Source organism: Passer montanus, unplaced genomic scaffold (assembly GCF_014805655.1).
Source record: "Passer montanus isolate IOZ18808 unplaced genomic scaffold, ASM1480565v1 scaffold2, whole genome shotgun sequence".
Classification (NCBI taxonomy): Eukaryota; Metazoa; Chordata; class Aves; order Passeriformes; family Passeridae; genus Passer; species Passer montanus.
The window spans coordinates 14,098,196-14,116,105 of NW_024366591.1; the positions used below are offsets into that span (position 1 = coordinate 14,098,196).

At 37.6% G+C, this 17,910-nt stretch overlaps 1 protein-coding gene across 1 annotated transcript in view; it reads right to left on the reverse strand.

Annotated features, from left to right (window-relative positions):
• Positions 1 to 17,910, reverse strand: part of UTRN (utrophin) — a 303,831-nt gene that overhangs the window by 94,808 nt on the left and 191,113 nt on the right. Inside the window, exon 52 of the mRNA XM_039706856.1 lies at positions 13,426 to 13,582. Coding sequence (XP_039562790.1) covers positions 13,426 to 13,582 — 157 coding nt within the window. The remainder of the gene's footprint in view (positions 1 to 13,425; positions 13,583 to 17,910) is intronic.

The window sequence follows — 17,910 nt, forward strand, 5'->3', positions numbered from 1 at the left end:
TTTTTTTTTTTTTTTTTTTTTTTTTTTGTTGTTGTTGTTGTTGTTGTTGTGGGGGGCGGGGTGTGTGTTGGCTTTAAGAAGCAGAGAATTTTCCCTCATCATGAGCCACACAGAATATAAATAACAAATAGATTTCCGCTGGGAGTTTAAGCCCCTTGTCAAATGGGACACCCAAACTTGTCCCAACATGCAATAGTGTGTCTTGCTTTATTAGTTGCACTTATGTCTCTGCAAACTGAACTTGTCCAATACAACAGCCTAGATCAGTCTTTGCATTTTCAAATATACGATCTAACAATGTCTCAAAAGCAACAGGAAATGCTGCTGGACCTGAAAATTCAACTAAAAGGATAAAAAAAAAAAAGAATATGGCTGCTTTCAGACAATTTTGCCAATGAGAAATTAGAATTAAAATATTGCTGGGCATTCAGTACACGTATATTAATGCAAAACACTGAGCAAACCCACTTGAAAATTGTCAGTGTTTTCCAAATAGTGCTCCATCACAGGGTTGTGCCCTCCTCCTTTCCAGCTGTTTGCTATTTGATTTTAACAACCTGCTTAAGGTTTTATTTAGTAGAAAAAGATTGAAATTGAATGGAAATGGAATTGAAAACAATCTAGTTCCAAAGTTCTGCAAAATATCCATGGACATTAAAGACAAAACTTTGCCTTATTTTTACCCACTGTTAGTTCTTTTAATTGTTGTTCACATAAACCATGTTCATTGATTAAAAATAATTCTATAAAATTACTGTTAATCTGGAAAAAAAGAAAAATGGTCCTACTGAAACTTATTGCAGAAGCTATCATAAGCCATTTTTTTGGGGATGACTACAAAGTGGTTTTCTGCCCAGGAGAAAAAAAGTCATTTAATATAACTGACAGTGATTAGGGGTCATTAGAGAAAGATACCAGAACTTAAAAGAATATTTCTGTGAAGCAGGGCTATTTAACTCAGCTCCACAAATACTTTCCAATATAGGGTGGACACATCAGAGAGATCAGAAGACAGACTTATTACTCATGTTCTCTCACTTCATTTCCTTTCTCTGCTTTGTTTCTCCCTATGACAAGCTTTTTTATTTGTAGCTCTTCAGGCAAAGAATTGTAATATTTTATATATAGTAGAACCAGCATGTATTAAACAGAATTTCTTGTTCTTTAGAAACAGAATTTGAAACCACAATTTCTCATTTAGGAAAAAACCAAAAAAAACCAAACACCCAAATATATAATCCCATTGTTATTTTTAGTCATTGACATTTAGAAACAAGCTTTATGCCATGGCAAAGTTACCTAGTAAAGATACGGAGAAAAGTAAAAGCAATAAGTAAAATGATGAAGGTATAAACAATAACACTGAGAACACAGGGAATGTCTCAAAACCAAAAACCTCTAATTGATCTTTAGTGACTGAATGCCAAAGAATACTTCAACACATCTGCAACAACTTCCCAGAAATTTCAATCGTCAAAGCCATTTAAATAAAGGTTAAAACATGCAAATGCAGCAAGAAACCTATATACTGCTCTCTTTCCCCAGAAACCTTAGTGAAAAGAGTATACCAGAAATACAGAGTTTTTAAAAAGTAAAGGAATTTCACTTATTTCTTGTATTTAGTTAATTTACATTGCATTAAGCAATAGGGTGCACTAGCTTCTGTGTTTTAACTCTGAAGTCATTGCTTTCTTAGAAACCTCTTCACATTTTTCTGCAAGTATAAACAAAATGCAGTAAGCATGTTTACTTGCAGTATGTTGAGATTTCTTAGGCCATGCACATCATCCTGGTACCCAAGCTGTTTTTCCAGAATAGTATTAATAATGTGATTCACATCTGACCTGTGTCTGTTTAGTTTTCTCTCTAGCAATAAAAGTACCTTTGTTTTTACAACACCATGGGGTTTTATTTGTTTGTTTTATATACTGTGTTGTGCTTACAACTAGCCACTCCTTCATAGATCTAGCATTAAGTTAATAACTTTTTCCTTCTCTTCTTGTGCTGCTGCACCAGCACCATGCAAAGCATAAGTAGGAAAACACAGGTGAAAAAAGGGTTTGAGAAACTGCAGCCAAGCACCCATGCCCACTGGACTAAGAATCTTGTAGCAGTCAGAAATATCAGAAGGCATTATCTGCATGATCATACAGAAGAACACAAGATTGCCAGAAAATCATCCCAAATGAAGCTGACCTATTGAAAAGGAGTAATTTCAACCAGGTGTGACTGCTTTGCAGCAGTCTGTGTTTTAGCCAAAGCCTGGGGACTTGTTTCTGTCTCAAGGACTGAGGCTCCTGAAAGCCTCCCTACCCAGGAATGTGACAGCAGGCACTGACCACAGCACTGACATCAGCATCAAGTACTGCTCAGTATCTCTCTGCTACAAAACCTGAGATTGAAAAATCACACGCACACGATAAAATTAGCAGACACCATTGAAATTCACCTAAAAATTACACCCTCCCCCTCCCTTGCATTTATATGATGATAAAAACACTTTCACAATTAGTCTTTCCTCTCCTTTCAGGGCATCACAATGTTACCCTGTCATCATTTTGTTCTGTTGGAGGCTTTCTTCCCTGACTTGAACCTTATCCCTTCAAGGCAGTGAACGCTTACACAAAATTCTAGCCTCTCTCTTCTGAGGCAGATCCATCACTCAAAAAGAAGATGGAACCACAAAAGAGAAAGTGTAAAAATAGCTGTTATTTAAAAATAGAAAGAAACAAGATAGACTTCATATCAGATTGATTCCAAGGGAAATAAATATAGACTGTATAAAATCTAGAACAAAGTGAAAAGAACTTTTGGATGACCTGCAGTAATATATAACAGAAAAACGATGTATTTATTCCAGTAATTTCTTTAAAACTATCTCATTTACTATTCTTTCTTCTATTACTGCTAATATTAAATTCTTGCTGACCTGTTACACTGGCTTAATGAAAAATATACTAATAAAAGTAATGATTGGATTCAATCATTCAAGCCTCTGTTGGTACTGAAAATTTTAATTTAGACCCAAGTAAATCACACAGTTATAAAGTATGCATTTTTTAATGACTGTTTATAAAATGATCATCACAGTCCTTTTATTAATCACAATATTTTATTTTATATTTTAAAAATTCTTCAAGCATGTAAGTTGCAAACCATCTGTTTCAAGGGAGAGGAAGTCTGCTGGTTTTTAAAAAATCTATTCTATTGCCTATATTAGGACTTTTAGACTAAAAATTCCTTAGTTACATAGACAGAATGCATAAAATTCAGTCCAACTTCAAACAAAAGGAAAAATAAATGTATCAAAACATTTTAATGATTTGTGGCTTTGGTTTATTCTCTCTTAAGCTTCTAAATATTGTTTGCAAACACAAAATTGCTGACACAATATTATAAAACTGACTAGGGAATATCATTGGCATATTGTGTTATACCATCAAACACTGGCATAGAGATTTTTTTTTCTCTCCATTTACACATTCATTTTATAATAAAGGATTTTAGTCTTTTAGACCTATCATAAAATACATTAATTACCATTAGCAGCAACTATTAAGTTCTTTGAGAACATCTTTGAAATGTTGTCTCTCACCACAGGCTATACCTGTTCATTTAAGGAACAGCCCCCAGTGGCTAGAAGTTCAGAAGAACTATTCAGCTTCCCATATCCCCTCAAATTCTCCTACAGAGAAACAGGATATAGGTGATACCTTGTGAAGGCTGACCTAGAACAGAGGCTAGACAGAGTTAAATAATAAAGTAGGGATTTATTAAAAGGCCTCAATGGATACATCTTGGGCAGTGCAAGAGCCCAGCCAGGGCTGCACCCAAAATGGTCACAAAATGGATGATCAGTTACAAGGTGTCTCACTTTTAAGTTCTGGTCCATTAGCATATTGGAGTTAGTTGTCCAGTTATAGCTTTAGCTTATAAAGTCCCATCCTTCTTGTTTTTCTCTCTTCAGTCCACTGTTGTTTATGCTCTTGGGCCTGAGATTTGGATTAGCTATCCTTGGTCCCCAGTTAGAGAAGGAATTGTTTTGTCTAGCTACCCTGTGAAGAGAGCTTACAATCCCTTAATATGAAGGTCAGGACTCCACACCAAAGCAGTGCAGAATCTGAAAAACATAAAGGCTAAAACCTGAGGCATCACAGGAATAACCAACAGCAACCACCTAGCAGCACAGTCACATGTCAGTAATAGCATGGCATCTCAGACTACCAAAAACTAGAGTTTATGCTGATCTTCATTCACTTCAGAACCAGAAAAGGCTGTTCATGTCACAGAAGTTACTGCATTTGTATTGTCTGTTTAGCAGAGCAGGCTACAAAGTTTGACATCCAGTTAATATATAGTGCTTGAAACCACTTTAGGACACAGTAGCTTCACTACTAGCACTGACATAATGTTCCATTGTCATTAAGCAACAAGATAGAAGGGACCCTCGAGCAAAGTTAGGTTTTGTACAGGATGCTTTTAAAGTGTCCTCACACACTACAGGGGAATAAATTATAAGATGACCAACCAAGCACGTAAAATAACTCATTAGTAGTACAAGTGTGAGGACAACACAGCATTCCTTCCAGAAAGAGGTGCCTAAAGAGCCACCCCAAAGACTAGAGGTCCAAAGCCAAGGTTCCAAAAGGAGCCCAACCCAAACAACCAACAGACACTTTGTCAAGCAAATATTTTCTATCTTAATTACACCATGCTTATAAAATTCTGTAGCCCATTGATTGAAACAAAGTAATCTCAGTAACTCTAAGGAAGGACTGCAGACACTGCAGACCTACCAGGCACAGCACTATATGGAGGAATTGTACCTCAATACTGAAGCTCAAAGTACCCCAAGTCTTCTGACGTGGACAGCTACTGACAATACTTTAAATGGCATGAGGAAAGGTATGTTACCAGCCTCACAAGATGACCATTCAGATTCCAAATCTGATTAAAAGAAAAAACCTCCACCTTTGCCCTAAAACAACTAACTCTGGATGATTCTGTAAGTGGTAAGGACCTCTAGCAGCTCCAGGTGTAGGAGTGGAAGCCCTAGACCCACTGTAATGCCTTTCTGAAGCACAACACTGAATTCACTTTGCAGGAAATACGTTAGCAAAAAGATAACCTCCAGCAGCTTCCCTAAAAAGAAAGATTCAATTCTTTAAGCATCATTTTAAGTTTAGAACCCTTTGGCATCCAAAACTTCAGAGAAGAAAACTGCTTTTAGTAACATTCCTAGAAATTGCCAAGCCCCACAGACTAACCATCCTGGAGGAGAGAAATTCACTGAAATCCAGGTCAGAAGATACAGATGTGTGGTAACTGTCTAGGAACAACTATCAGCTATGGTTAAGAGTTCTTGGAAACAAAACAAAACAGAACAAAATACCCCCTCTGTAATTACCTTGCCCATTAAACCAATACCTACACTTGCATTCTAAAAACGGAACAAAACAAAAATGGGAAAACTAACAAAAAAGTGTAAGAAAAAGCAGAATCCCATCCCCTCCCCTATTTTGAAACCTAGCCTTCAGTCTCTAGAATCTGCATGAAAACAGGAGTGGGTGGCTGCCATGGAAACAAAATTTTTCCAATTTATTGCTGATCTTCCTAGGGTGGATTACTGACTGTAATAACAAGGGATTGAGGATCCTTGAGTTCAGGAGTTAACTGGAATAAATATTCTTCTTCCCTAAGGAGCCTGCCTGCAGCAGCAAGAAGTAGGATCTAGATTAAGATGCTTTTAACAGAAAATAAAGATTCTTCACCACTCCCTGTCTGCAAATGCAGAAAGTTTCAGGAGGATTTAAAAGTGGTAACAGCCTCTCTCTTACTGCATATTTAAGAAGTGCATCATAAACTAATGCATCTGTTCAGTTTCTCCAAAACAGTGATGCATAGGGGACTCTGCCCACTGAGAACTCAAGACGAAAGAAAATAAATCTCTCTAGTGTTTGCACAAAATTCATATGGAAAAGTGACAGTTACATAAAAAGGTTCTTAAGATTTGCATTAATCCCTGCAAGCTGTACTCCACACCTTGAGTGACAAGTGAAAGCATTGTTAAATAGACTACGTTTCTCCTTAGTTTCTTCCAGTTTATCAAAGCAGATCACAGAGAAATCAAGGAAACCAGAGCAGGTTTTATTGACTATACAGTGTCAAAATGAGAAAGGTATGAGCAGGACAAACAGTTTTCATCTCTAATACAGGCTATGAAAGCATCTGAAAAAAATACAGCAGTGGACCCTGTATTATTGTGGCCCTCTAGCAGCACTCCCCAGTTGAAAAAACAGATTCACTGTGACTGTGCCAGTGTTTTTTCCTGGCTCTCTGCCTTTGGAAAAACAGACCTCAGCAAAAAACAATATTTGCATTCAGAGAAATGTCCTGTCTTATTTCCTTATTCCATCCCATCTCTGGGATCCAGTGAGGCAGCTCATCTGGTGACATATCGTCTTTAGGTTTCGGGAGGTACCCAGCATTTGTAAATGCAATTGAAATACCAACTAATCTTATAAAAAAGCATACACAAATCTAAATCCACAAGCATTTTTCTGAGCAGTTACAGCTTAGAAAAAAAGGTCTTGGGAGTTTCATTGCCAGGTCCCAGAAATCATTTGCTTAATATGCCACTGCAACCAAAAACTAGCCAACAAAATATTGAGCAGCCTCAGAAATGACAAAACAAAAAGCCACGGTTATATTACAGTATCAAACATTGCATTGGTGCAACTGCATCCAAAGTATCACATGCAATAGCAGTCACTTTTGCTCCCTAAGGATATAGTAGAGTCAGAACACAGCAAGATGAACACCACAGGTACCTAAGAGAACAGAGTGGCTGTCTTATGGGTGGAGATTAAAAATCAGTCACTAATATGCTGGTGCTCCATCACCTTCCCTGGCTGCGCTCATGGCTCACCCCGAAGGTCAGGCCACAGCCAGTCACGGTATTGCAGCTCAGGACACAGGAGTGAAACAGATGTCTGGTACATTCCAGTGTATCAAGATGTTACATGATGTCACTAGTTGTAGATGGGCTACTACTAACAGTGATGGAGCTAGAGTGGTCTCTTGTGAGGTGAAATAAAAAGAGACGACAGGAACAGGCAGCCTTTTAAGGACAAAGAGAAAGGCTGATTGCTGTGCTGTTTCTGCAATGCAAGCCTAACTTATGACACAGGCATTCTCCTCCACAGCAATGTCAGAATGACCTCTTAGATATTTGAGGATATCTACAAATCTTCCTTTATTCAGTGGTTTGAAAAAGACCCAGTGAGGTCCAAAAAATTTATGTGGAAGTCTTTGATTAAAACAAATGAGACAACGGTTCCTCAGGAAAGAGCAGCATGAGCTGTATACATCAAAATGGTATTATGAAAAAGGCAATCCCACAGAAATGTTTCATTTATTGGACTGGAAAAGTGTTTATGAATTGTTTTTTTCCACAGTAAGATAACCTGCTTTACTCTGCATTAGTGACAGAATAATTTGTTCTTTCATTATCCAGATTATTTATTGTTTTAAGTACTGATCCATTGCAACTTTCCTGGCTTATCACAAGACAACCACACTTCTGGGAACAAGATGTAATACAGCCAGGAGAAACTATTTTTTTTTTGTCAAAGTTAAAAATACACTGCACTGGCATCCTAATTTAACACTTCATTCTTTGTCCTGTGCTTTTGTTCACACAAAACTGGAGAAAAAGCCCAGGAGAGCAGTGACATACATGCGAATCATTCATGCAACGCACAAATCAGTTTAAGTAAATCCTTAGTGAGCAATGGATTCAAGTCTGTCCACTTGAGAACCCTCATTTAACTTCAGGCAGTAACTACACTCTTCCTCTCCTATAACAAAATATTCCCACCCACAATTTCCACTTCTTCCTCCCAAACACACCACAAAAAAAATCTCAGTTAAAGATTAATGAGTTGTACTCTCCTTGAGCAGTACAAACTTTCAGTGTAGTACAATAGATTTTTTCTCCAATAATCAATATTCAGGACTCTCGAATATGCAAAATTTGAAGAGTTCTTCAAAAACTCTTATCCCTTACAATTTTACTTAAAGAGCTCTCATACCCCTCAGTAATGCTGATAGACTATTGGAAAGGCTACTCCCCTTCTTGCTAGAGAATGTAGTTTTTGAAACCACATCCTGACTTTAAAGAGCCACTTCAGAGCAGTGTGGTACACCTTGCTCAAGCTCCTGTTTCCATCACATCCTTGTCTATCACACCAAGTTGCAGCTCTTCCTGCAAGCAAGAGGCTGTATTGCTTTTCCACTTCCAACTATGGGCCACTTAATTCTCCTTTCTTATCCCCTCATAGCTCACACTGTAGTCAAAATTAATGTTTTAGCAACCACTCATTAACTGACCAACCAATTTAGCTGACTGCCTCTAAGCAGCAGAGGTTTTGTGTGCCTTGTGCCTTATGTAATGAAATGAGTAACAATTAATAAAGCTTTTTCTAGACTATAAGAGCATAGCCTAAAGCAGCTGTAATGTACTGTAATGTTTCTCTTTTCATTCTTAGATTTAATAATTCCTAACATGGAAGCAAATTTTAATATAGAAAATACACTAGAAAAACAAATCTAGAATAATTAAGTAGGAATTAATTTAAGAATAAGCCCATTGCCCAAAGTCAGTCAAACTGAAATAGTGAAGAAAAGTTTAAGGCTAGAAATAGATTTTTTTCCTCACAGACTTCTCCCACTGTTTAAGAGAATAATAGAATTACAGGAACCCTGAAGGGATAACAACACATAGAAAGCAGTTTCTAGTTGGCTATGCTACACCTTTGATTAAGTGAAAACAGCTGAGTAAAACAGACTGAAATACTACAACCTTCATTATCTGATTACTTTAACAAAACAAGTCGGAAACATTAAATACATAGATAGCAACCCCAAAAAGTTTGAAGAGTATATAAAATATTCATAACCTATCCATAGATATAAAATTATCAATCAAACATTCCCAGGTCCTTTGCCAATTCCTTCTGAGCTCAAATGAAGCTAAGTTAAGCATCTCTTTGATCCAAGATGCATGCATTATTTAGCATTAGCTAGACATTTGTTCATTTATGCAGACACATGCCAACAGGATTTATGCAAGAGGATACCCATTTCTGCTTAATTTGAAATGTCCTGGTTCTCTCTCTGGAATCTAAACCACAGTGATTTATAGCTATTAGGAATTCTTTGTATTTTAGCAAAAGCACACTTTCACTGAGTTTCTTCCACTTGTAAGAAACTCTTCCAGTGGAAAAGTGAGATACATAAAGATCTCAGGGCATCTCCAAGAACAAGGTTTCTGTATCTGTGCTGCCTCCTCTTGTACACACATGTGACTCTAGGTACTTCCACATGCACAAAACCAGCCCCCTGATTTTTCATGGTATTTTTTGCAGATTTTCTTTTCTGGCATACTAAAATGTGCTTGTAGGGGTGGATTTTCGAGGGATAGAGGCTGGGAGGAACAGGTCGGGGATGGTGGTTTTGGTATTTTTTTGTTTGGGTGAGTTGCTGTGGGGTTTTGTTGCTGGTCTATGCAGCTGATAAAAATTTGCATCACACACATTAAAATCCTAAATAAATATTTACACGGAAGACTGGTAGAGAACAGAATGAAAAGGAAACACGAGCTGCTAAGAACTAGCAACAGTGAGAAAGTAAAATTTTTGATGAAAAAATGGCAATAAACTCTGAAAAGGTAAGTGCCTTCGGTTTCTTTTCCCCATGTGTCTCAAACTTCAGGAGTGTGAATGTAGACTCAGCTATAAGTACACTCCATATGAACAACTTTTTAGCTCACATAATTTTAAACTTCTTCTCAGTGTCCCAAATTTTCCAGTATTCTTGGGATTTCTTGTTCCACAACCCCTCTTCTAAAGATGAAGAAATTTTGAGAATAATAAAAATAGGAAATTCATGCACCATTGTTTAAGTTTCCTCTTGCCCTGCCCCCTGCAATGAGCAACACTCAACACCCAGACTGGATGTGCTCATTGATAGACTGGGCATTTAGTATGTGATAAACTTCTAGCCGATGGAAGTTTGGCTGAACAACACAAAAAAGGGTAAAAAATTATAAATATTTGCCACATCCTGAAAGATTTCTGTTAACCTGGGAAATATAGGCTAAATCCATAGCTCTAATTCAACCTACTAACAGTGCTCTGTGTAATGTTTGCTTTTAAAACACAGAAGAATGAGAGATATCTAAAACAAAAACAAGTTTAAAAATCAAACAGCAAACCATTTATTTCCTCCTGTCCAAACAAACCTCAGCAGCACCCAAACAATGTGAGCCAACCCAAACTGCCACATAATACTGTACTTATCTATCTGGCACTGCTGAAGCCAAGCACTGAGGGAGGGAGATACTAAAACAGATCTATAAAATTAGTGTCATTAAGGTGAAGCAAAGAATTCATCCCCTGTACCTGAGGGCAAAAAAAAGTAGGTTAATAAAAACAACAATTATTGAGTAACTAGAGGCAAAATGTAATGCTAATACAACAGAACCCAGAAAAATAAAGGGAGGGAGATGGGATTATCATGAGGGCACATCTTACAGAGCTGAGCCACTATTTTATCACTTACATTTTGAAGTGCCAGCAAGGACAAGATCAGGCAAGCAAATTGAAAATTGGAGAAAATGGGTCACATAGTAGTGGAGACAAAGTGAGGTATTGAACTGCTCAATTTGCATGAAGACAACTTCAAATCTACACTCAGGTACAAAACTAAAGGAAAGAGCAGAGGCACGCAAACAAACCTGGGAGAACTTTTTCAAGGTGAGCTGATGTGGTGCTGCAGAAATTCAACAAGGGATCATAAAAAAACCCTTTTGATCAAAAGTAAATCTTAAAAATGAAACGTTAGGAGGTTTAACACTTGAAGAAGCACAGGCAAAGAAACATTTTAAAAAGTACCAGGACAGCTGGTGATGAGAAGTGGAATAAAGGGAGTATCCTTTGGAGCTATCTCGGCAATATTCATCTGACACAGTTACACCTCAAACATGAAACACTGAAAATTCCCAGCTTAACAGGATATTCTAACTGGAACACCTTAAAGGCAAAGCAAACGATACCAGCCAGAAGTACCCACACTACAATGCACAGAGTAACTGACAACATGGAATTACATAAAATTTATAAAAAATCCACTGAAAGGGCAGTTTTGGCATAATCTTTTGAAAAGAAAAAAAAATATCACAGGAATAAAACTTGTGCTCCTCAACCAAGGACACTTCATCAAGCATCCTAACTACATCAATCAATCATTTGACCTTGCTGAGAAAGCAGGACTTCTAACAGGTTTGGGGTTTTGTTTTATTGGCTTTTTGGGGTTCTTTCCCCCTTCAGTTTTCACTTTCTACCTGAAAAAAACCACAACTTTTCAGCTTGATCAAGTTTATTAGCAAACTGTAGCTTCAGCAAGGAATGAACAGCCCCTGCTTAGAAACAGTGAAGCATTGCCATGAGAATCAACCCAACAGACAGCTGTGGTTCAGCTCCCCTCCTCTGGCAATAGCTAATGAGCAACACTTCAACAGAATGTGAAATGCTGCCTGCTAATAATTGGTATTTGGTATAGCACGGTATCATTACAAAATATATGGGAATCTCCTGATTTCCCCTAAAAAATAACTGTTTGGAAATAGTCATCCAGACATCATCTAAGAAATATCTGCAAGTGTACACAGTGCTTTTGCTGGCATAGGTATATAAAAAATAAAGTGATACTCAGGGTTGCTTTAACTTCATGCTGTTGCAGACCATTAATACAGCTCATATTAAATACTTGACTCAGGCAACTATATCCAATACTCACTGTGACATTGCAAGAAAATTGCCTTTTTGAAAAATGAAAGAATAATCTCCAAAAGCTCCCGAATGCACTCACTAGAGTTTTAACCTTGACACATAACAAAATATCAATTATTCTTTAAACATAAGGGCAAGGATTAAACAACCCAGAGGTGCTCCCTCCTTCATACTGCTGCAGTTCACTAGTGGTCCAAATGCACCATTACTACTAAACTTTTCCACTTCAAAATAAAGCCCCAGTTTTATTAATCAATTTGAGTTCTTCAGATGAGAGGCACTTACTAGTACTATCATGCACATACTGTAATCTACTGAAGACACAAACAAGCCTTTAGAAAATGACCTGTAGATGTCTACCACCTTCCACTGACCTCCTTCAGAATGATATTTGGCTCTGTTTCAGCCTTTTATTGCTCTTTGGCACTAGTAATCCACCATTTGATCATTATAAAAAGAATCACAGCAGATGTGCCTACAAACAGAGCAGGATGCTTTAAGTGGATTAGGAAGAGATGAGCTCTCAAGAAACAAAGTTCCTGAGTTTATGTTAATAAATTTACTTTAAAATACTAAATTAAGAAGAAATGTATGCAGATTTCCTTAAGCACTTCTATTTTGGAGTGAAGATGCAAAAGTGCTGCTCATGACAGACTACATTTTCTGTACTTCCCCACAGTATTCCAAGTATTTCTATGTTAGTAAGTTTTTCCAAACTCAAATTTTGCGTTCACCGAACACCACAGCAGAAAAGACACCAGTATAGTTGGCAGAGGGGAACATATTTATCATGCAATTAACTATATAAAGCTGCATTGCGCTCCTTCCCTGTTTGCACCATACAGATTAACAAATGAGATGGAACTAGCTTTACTAGATTGAATTTTTCCAATGGCAAAACCATCTTCACTTGATTACTGATCAGAGTTGACAAGATAGACTCTACATGCATGAATGACGAAATGCAGATGCAAATGACTTTTTTATTGTCAAGAACTAATTAGGAATTAATAGTCTATCGTGTACCAACCAGAACAGGACAAGCTAAACCAGAAAACTAGAACATCATGCTATGTTGCAACAGTACAAGGCACAGAAAAATTTGAGTTCTCTAAAATAGTTTTGAGTCATCTTTGCAGTGTAAATGTGCATGGGTAGGAGGCTGCTATCACTGGTGAGTTTAGTAACATCTAGAAAGGCACTATTCACAATTTTACTGAATTTACATTCATCTTTGCTTTCATGATTCTTGGTCACTTCTTACTTTTGCATACCTTCCCTAACTTTTAGAGTAAAATAACAGTTTCACCCATCAGGATTCCAAAAATATCAAAGAATAGTAAAGAAAAAAAAGTGTTTAGACTGAACATACGTCTCAAAAATTCTTTAGATAAAATTTTATAGCATATCTTAGTTGTGCTTTACTGGGCAAGGCGTGTAAGAAAAATGGGTGGAGACCTAGAGCTTTTTTATAGAAATTAGTCATTAGGAAGCATTCGTCATTTCTCCTGTACATATATTTGCTTCATTCTGTAATTCACAGTAGCATATCCATAAAACTTAAGCAACTTACTTTGCAGTGGTCATACTGCTGCTGTAATGTTGGAACATCCCCTCCAACAGGCATTTGTTTTTTCAGTTCCTCATCTTTTGCATTCAGCCATTTGACTAACTCTTCCAGGGATGTCAGCAATCTGTTCCATTTCTCTGCACTGGCCTCCAAGTGAGCCCTGTGAGAAAGCACAACAGCATCTTTAAAGCCCTGAATGGCAAAACCAGCATGGGAAAACAAAATTACTCCATCAGTAAGATGAGAATGTTTCAAGTGTTTAACTGCAAAGCAACTTTGTGTTAAAAAAAAAAATCTATTTCAGAACATTTTGCACAGCAAATCAAAATAAACAGAGGAGAAACAGGGGAACACAGACAAATACATCCCTGTGATTCAATTAATCTAAAACCTTGAACACTGCATGTCCAAGCAACATAAAAAATTCCTGTGCTTTGTTGTGACTCCGCAACTGTTGTGCAACAAGCACAAGCATCATTTTGTGAGCTAAGCACTGCAAAATGGAACTCTTTCATGACAGGACCTTGACTCTCCAGAAGCAAAATCCCATGTGTTCTACTAGTAGTTATCAACAGCAAATTGCCTGTCTGCTGAACATATCAGTCAGTGACACAGGTTACTCAAAAAATCATCTTTCATCGATTTTGAGTTGCTAGACAATTAATACAGTGAATCTGTTCCTGACTTTAATTCGCAAATAAAAAAGTCAAACTCCAAATATCTTTTTCTATAATTTTCAGAAATACCTTGACTTCATGTCTTCTCCCTGCAGTGCCTAAAAGATGCATAGAAATCTTCAACAGGGACTCCTCTTTTACTGCAGTCATTCTATGTAATGGTATAATTCAAGCATGTACTAATTTATATCAGCAAAAAAAATGTTTCTTTCTTCACACAGATGGGGGAGTAGAGCTGAATGATTTTCAGTCTGACAGCAGTTCTGCAAGTTTCTCCCCTGCTTCTGAAGGATGAACAAAGTAAACTATCCCCTTTCCTATTTTGCACATTGTTGGTTATTTTTTTTTTTTTTATTCACTGTGACTCACACTAGAAACTTTCACCTGGCTTGTCTTGTATTTTCATTTCAAATGGCATTAGTGTGAATGTTTGAGGCTGATACAGCAACATCTGAAGATATTGAAGAGATTATGTGCTGCAAGGTTAACTCCAACACAAGCTCAGGTTTGGCCACACTGGGATCTCCCAGCAATACACTGCATAGGTGTATCAATACAGGACAGGTCAATCAATAAAGCAGTCAAGTAAATGTATATAAGGAAGGAAATAGAAAGGAAAAAAAAACCCACATTTCTGAAAAGGATAGGCAAGTACCTTTAGGAAGAGGAACCTATTCATCACTCTTATGAAGGAAAGCACCGTATATAAGGATGGAAATAAAAAGGAAAGAAAACCCCACATTTCTGAAAAGGATAGGCCAAGTACCTTTAGGAAGAGGAACCTATTCATCACTCTTATGAAGGAAAGCACTTAGGTAACTACTTGGGAAAAATTATGAAATGTAAGTAGTTGCCAGAAGCAACATTTTATTGCCTACAGTTTTGTGTGTTATGGTTTCTACTGTCCCTAATTACTGTCACTGATACTTTTATCTCAACACTGAATTGCAAAAAGCTGCTGGTAGCTCAGGCCTAAACAGCAGAGTCAGCATCCCACCCTGCACTGAAGCACAAGCAAGCTGCTGTGTTGGCCTTGGTGTGCAGGCCAGCAGCTTCTGAGTGGAATGTATTGTCACCACTCTCCTGGTATTTTTTCAGGTACTCAGAACTGGCCCTTCTTTCTTGAAGTTAAAACAGTTATATTTCTTACTAATCAGGCAGAAGAGACACCGCCCTCTCATCTAAGCCAAGGCAACCCACATTTGAACTTAGTGTTGCCATTAGACTCTGATTGATAAAAAAAGATAGCTATATCTTTGAGAATTTCTAGTAGCAACTACAATGAAGATGTTCAGATTTATAGCTTTCTGTACTTTTGACAGTGAAATCTCTATTCATCATGACTTATTACTGTTTCTAGCACATATAAGCAGCTCTCACCTCTCAAAACTGGCACTCTCTGAGGCTTCAAGATTCTGCTCTAATTATTTAGTGGAATTCTTGTATGCAAAATAAATTGGAGCTTTGTAAGGAGGGGGAAAACTCCTGTAACTAGATAAAGGACAATTTAAGGGTGATTCACAACTTTGTATCATACAGTGCAATAATATTAATAGTAAAACAACTAATCTGATATTAATGTGAATGATATTGAATATATTACAGGATTAAATGCATTGTAATTCACCACTTAGTACTTGTGTGCAGGCCAAATAAATGTCAATACCAAAAATAATACTAGCAAGCACATGGTCAAAGTCCAGTGCAAGTTAATCCTGCAGAGGTAGAGCAGTAAGGGGAGGAGAGGAAAGGGACCACACCAGAAGTGACTTCAAAATTTTTCACTGAGCACAAAGTGACCTAACCTCCCAAAGAAAGACATTAAAAAGAGAAAAAAATACATAGGGAAAAACTCATCACATCTGCCTGGAGTTTTCCAGAATATTATCCTTTTAATCTTATCGAAAGCAATACTGAAAATGAAAGCAAGATGCAGCAGCTGAAGAGCAGACACAAGCATTCAGTTCTCCTGGGGAGCAAATAAACACACATTCAGTAAATCCCATTCAAAGCAAATGCCACACAGGAGCAAGCAAGTCAAGATATGCTTTAAATTGCATTTCAGTGTAAAGCTTCAGTATCACATTTACATGTGTCATACAGACATTATGAGAGACAGAAGATAAACTATGCAGAAATTCTGAAACGTTTCTTGGGCTTTTCTGTTCTCTCCCTCAGGATTTCTGGCCTTTGTTTTGGAATTGGTGCTCTACTGATAAAAAAACCTGCAAACAAAGCTTCAGGTGTCTGTGTTCATTTGACAAAAGAATTGGCAAACTCAGGGATTTACTAGGCCCAGTGATGGCTTAAGAATCTGCTCTGATCAAAACAGAGGTCTGTTATAGATGATTGCTTCTGAGCATGAGTTGGAGCACAAATATTCACCAGCAGCAACCACCTGGTATGCAAAAGCACTCCTAAGGGAATCCTGGATGAATCTGAAGAACACAGATGCTCCTATCCAACTGACCAGACTGAGAGGAACCCTCCCTGCCCCTCCCCATGCTGAATAAAATCATCCAGAAAACAGCAACTCTGACCCAGCTCCCCTTCTGTTGACCCTGAGAGGCTCTCTTCACAGCTGGAGACCTGATTCTGCTATGGAGGTAGCATTTTTCCTGCTGAGTGACAAGGGAACACACGGAATAAAATAAGATTTGTGGGTGGTCTAAATATAGAGAAACAGAGAGAAACTCCTTTTCCTCTCTCCCATACTTTTACATCTACCCTCCCCAAACACCAACATCCCCTCACCTCTTGCCCCAGGAGAAAAGAATCTCCCCTAAATATTTGGCAAGGCAGACCCCCACAAGTCTGCAGCTTTGTTTTCTTCCTGGGAATAAGATAAAAGAGAAAAAGAAAGCAGCCTAAGTCTACAATTTCAAGGAGAGAGGTGCAGCATCATAGAAACTCCAATTACAGGTTTAAGCAACTTCCGTGCATTTAAAAATATGTCAGAACAGCACTGCTTTTCCAGTTTGGAACTCCCTTTAGTTACAGTAGCAAAGAAGTAAACTCAGCACAGTGACTAGCAACACCAGCTCTGAGGACTGAAGTGATGAGAAAAACTCATGCTGTCTCTCTTTGAGAGAGCAGTACGTTCAGCAATTAAAAATCAGAATAATCGGAATGTACACATACCTGAAAATATTTTAAAAAGCTTTCCTAGAGAAACTTTCATTTAGAAGCACTATGCCAAGCTAAAACCCGTTATGAAACAATCAGCTTTTTCATTCTTCAGTCCTAGCATCTAAAAGTTACATGTTGTTCTCACTAGAGTCATCCATACAATTTTGCTTTCCAATTCATCCTTGTTAAAAGATATCCCAAGAAAGCAAAAATTGAAGGCAAACAGACTTCTGTGCTTTGTTACTCCCCTATGAAGGCTTTCAGGACTCCTGCACAAGTTAGAAAAGTGAATTGCAATCAAAGAGCAAAACAAAATACATGAACTCAGAAATACTATACTCTTTTCAGTAGCGACTGAGATTTGAAAGGTTAATTTACTTTTCTTAGATTTGCAGCAGTATTCTCTGTCTTGCCTATCTTACATTTTGATCTCCAGTGGCATGTGGCTCTGCAGCACAGCAGGTACCAGCAGAGCAACATTAATGCTGCCCAATGTATGTAAAGAACAGAAAAGATGGGTCTGTATTCAGAAAATGTGAATTTCTGAATACAATCTTAGTACAACCAGTCTTTCTGTACTACAGCCTTGGAACTCATAGCTGTACAGCATAAGTGGCTTGAAGGCCCTTTTTCATGGCCATCCATTTCTCCCAAATTATGACCAAACCCAGGAATGGCCAAG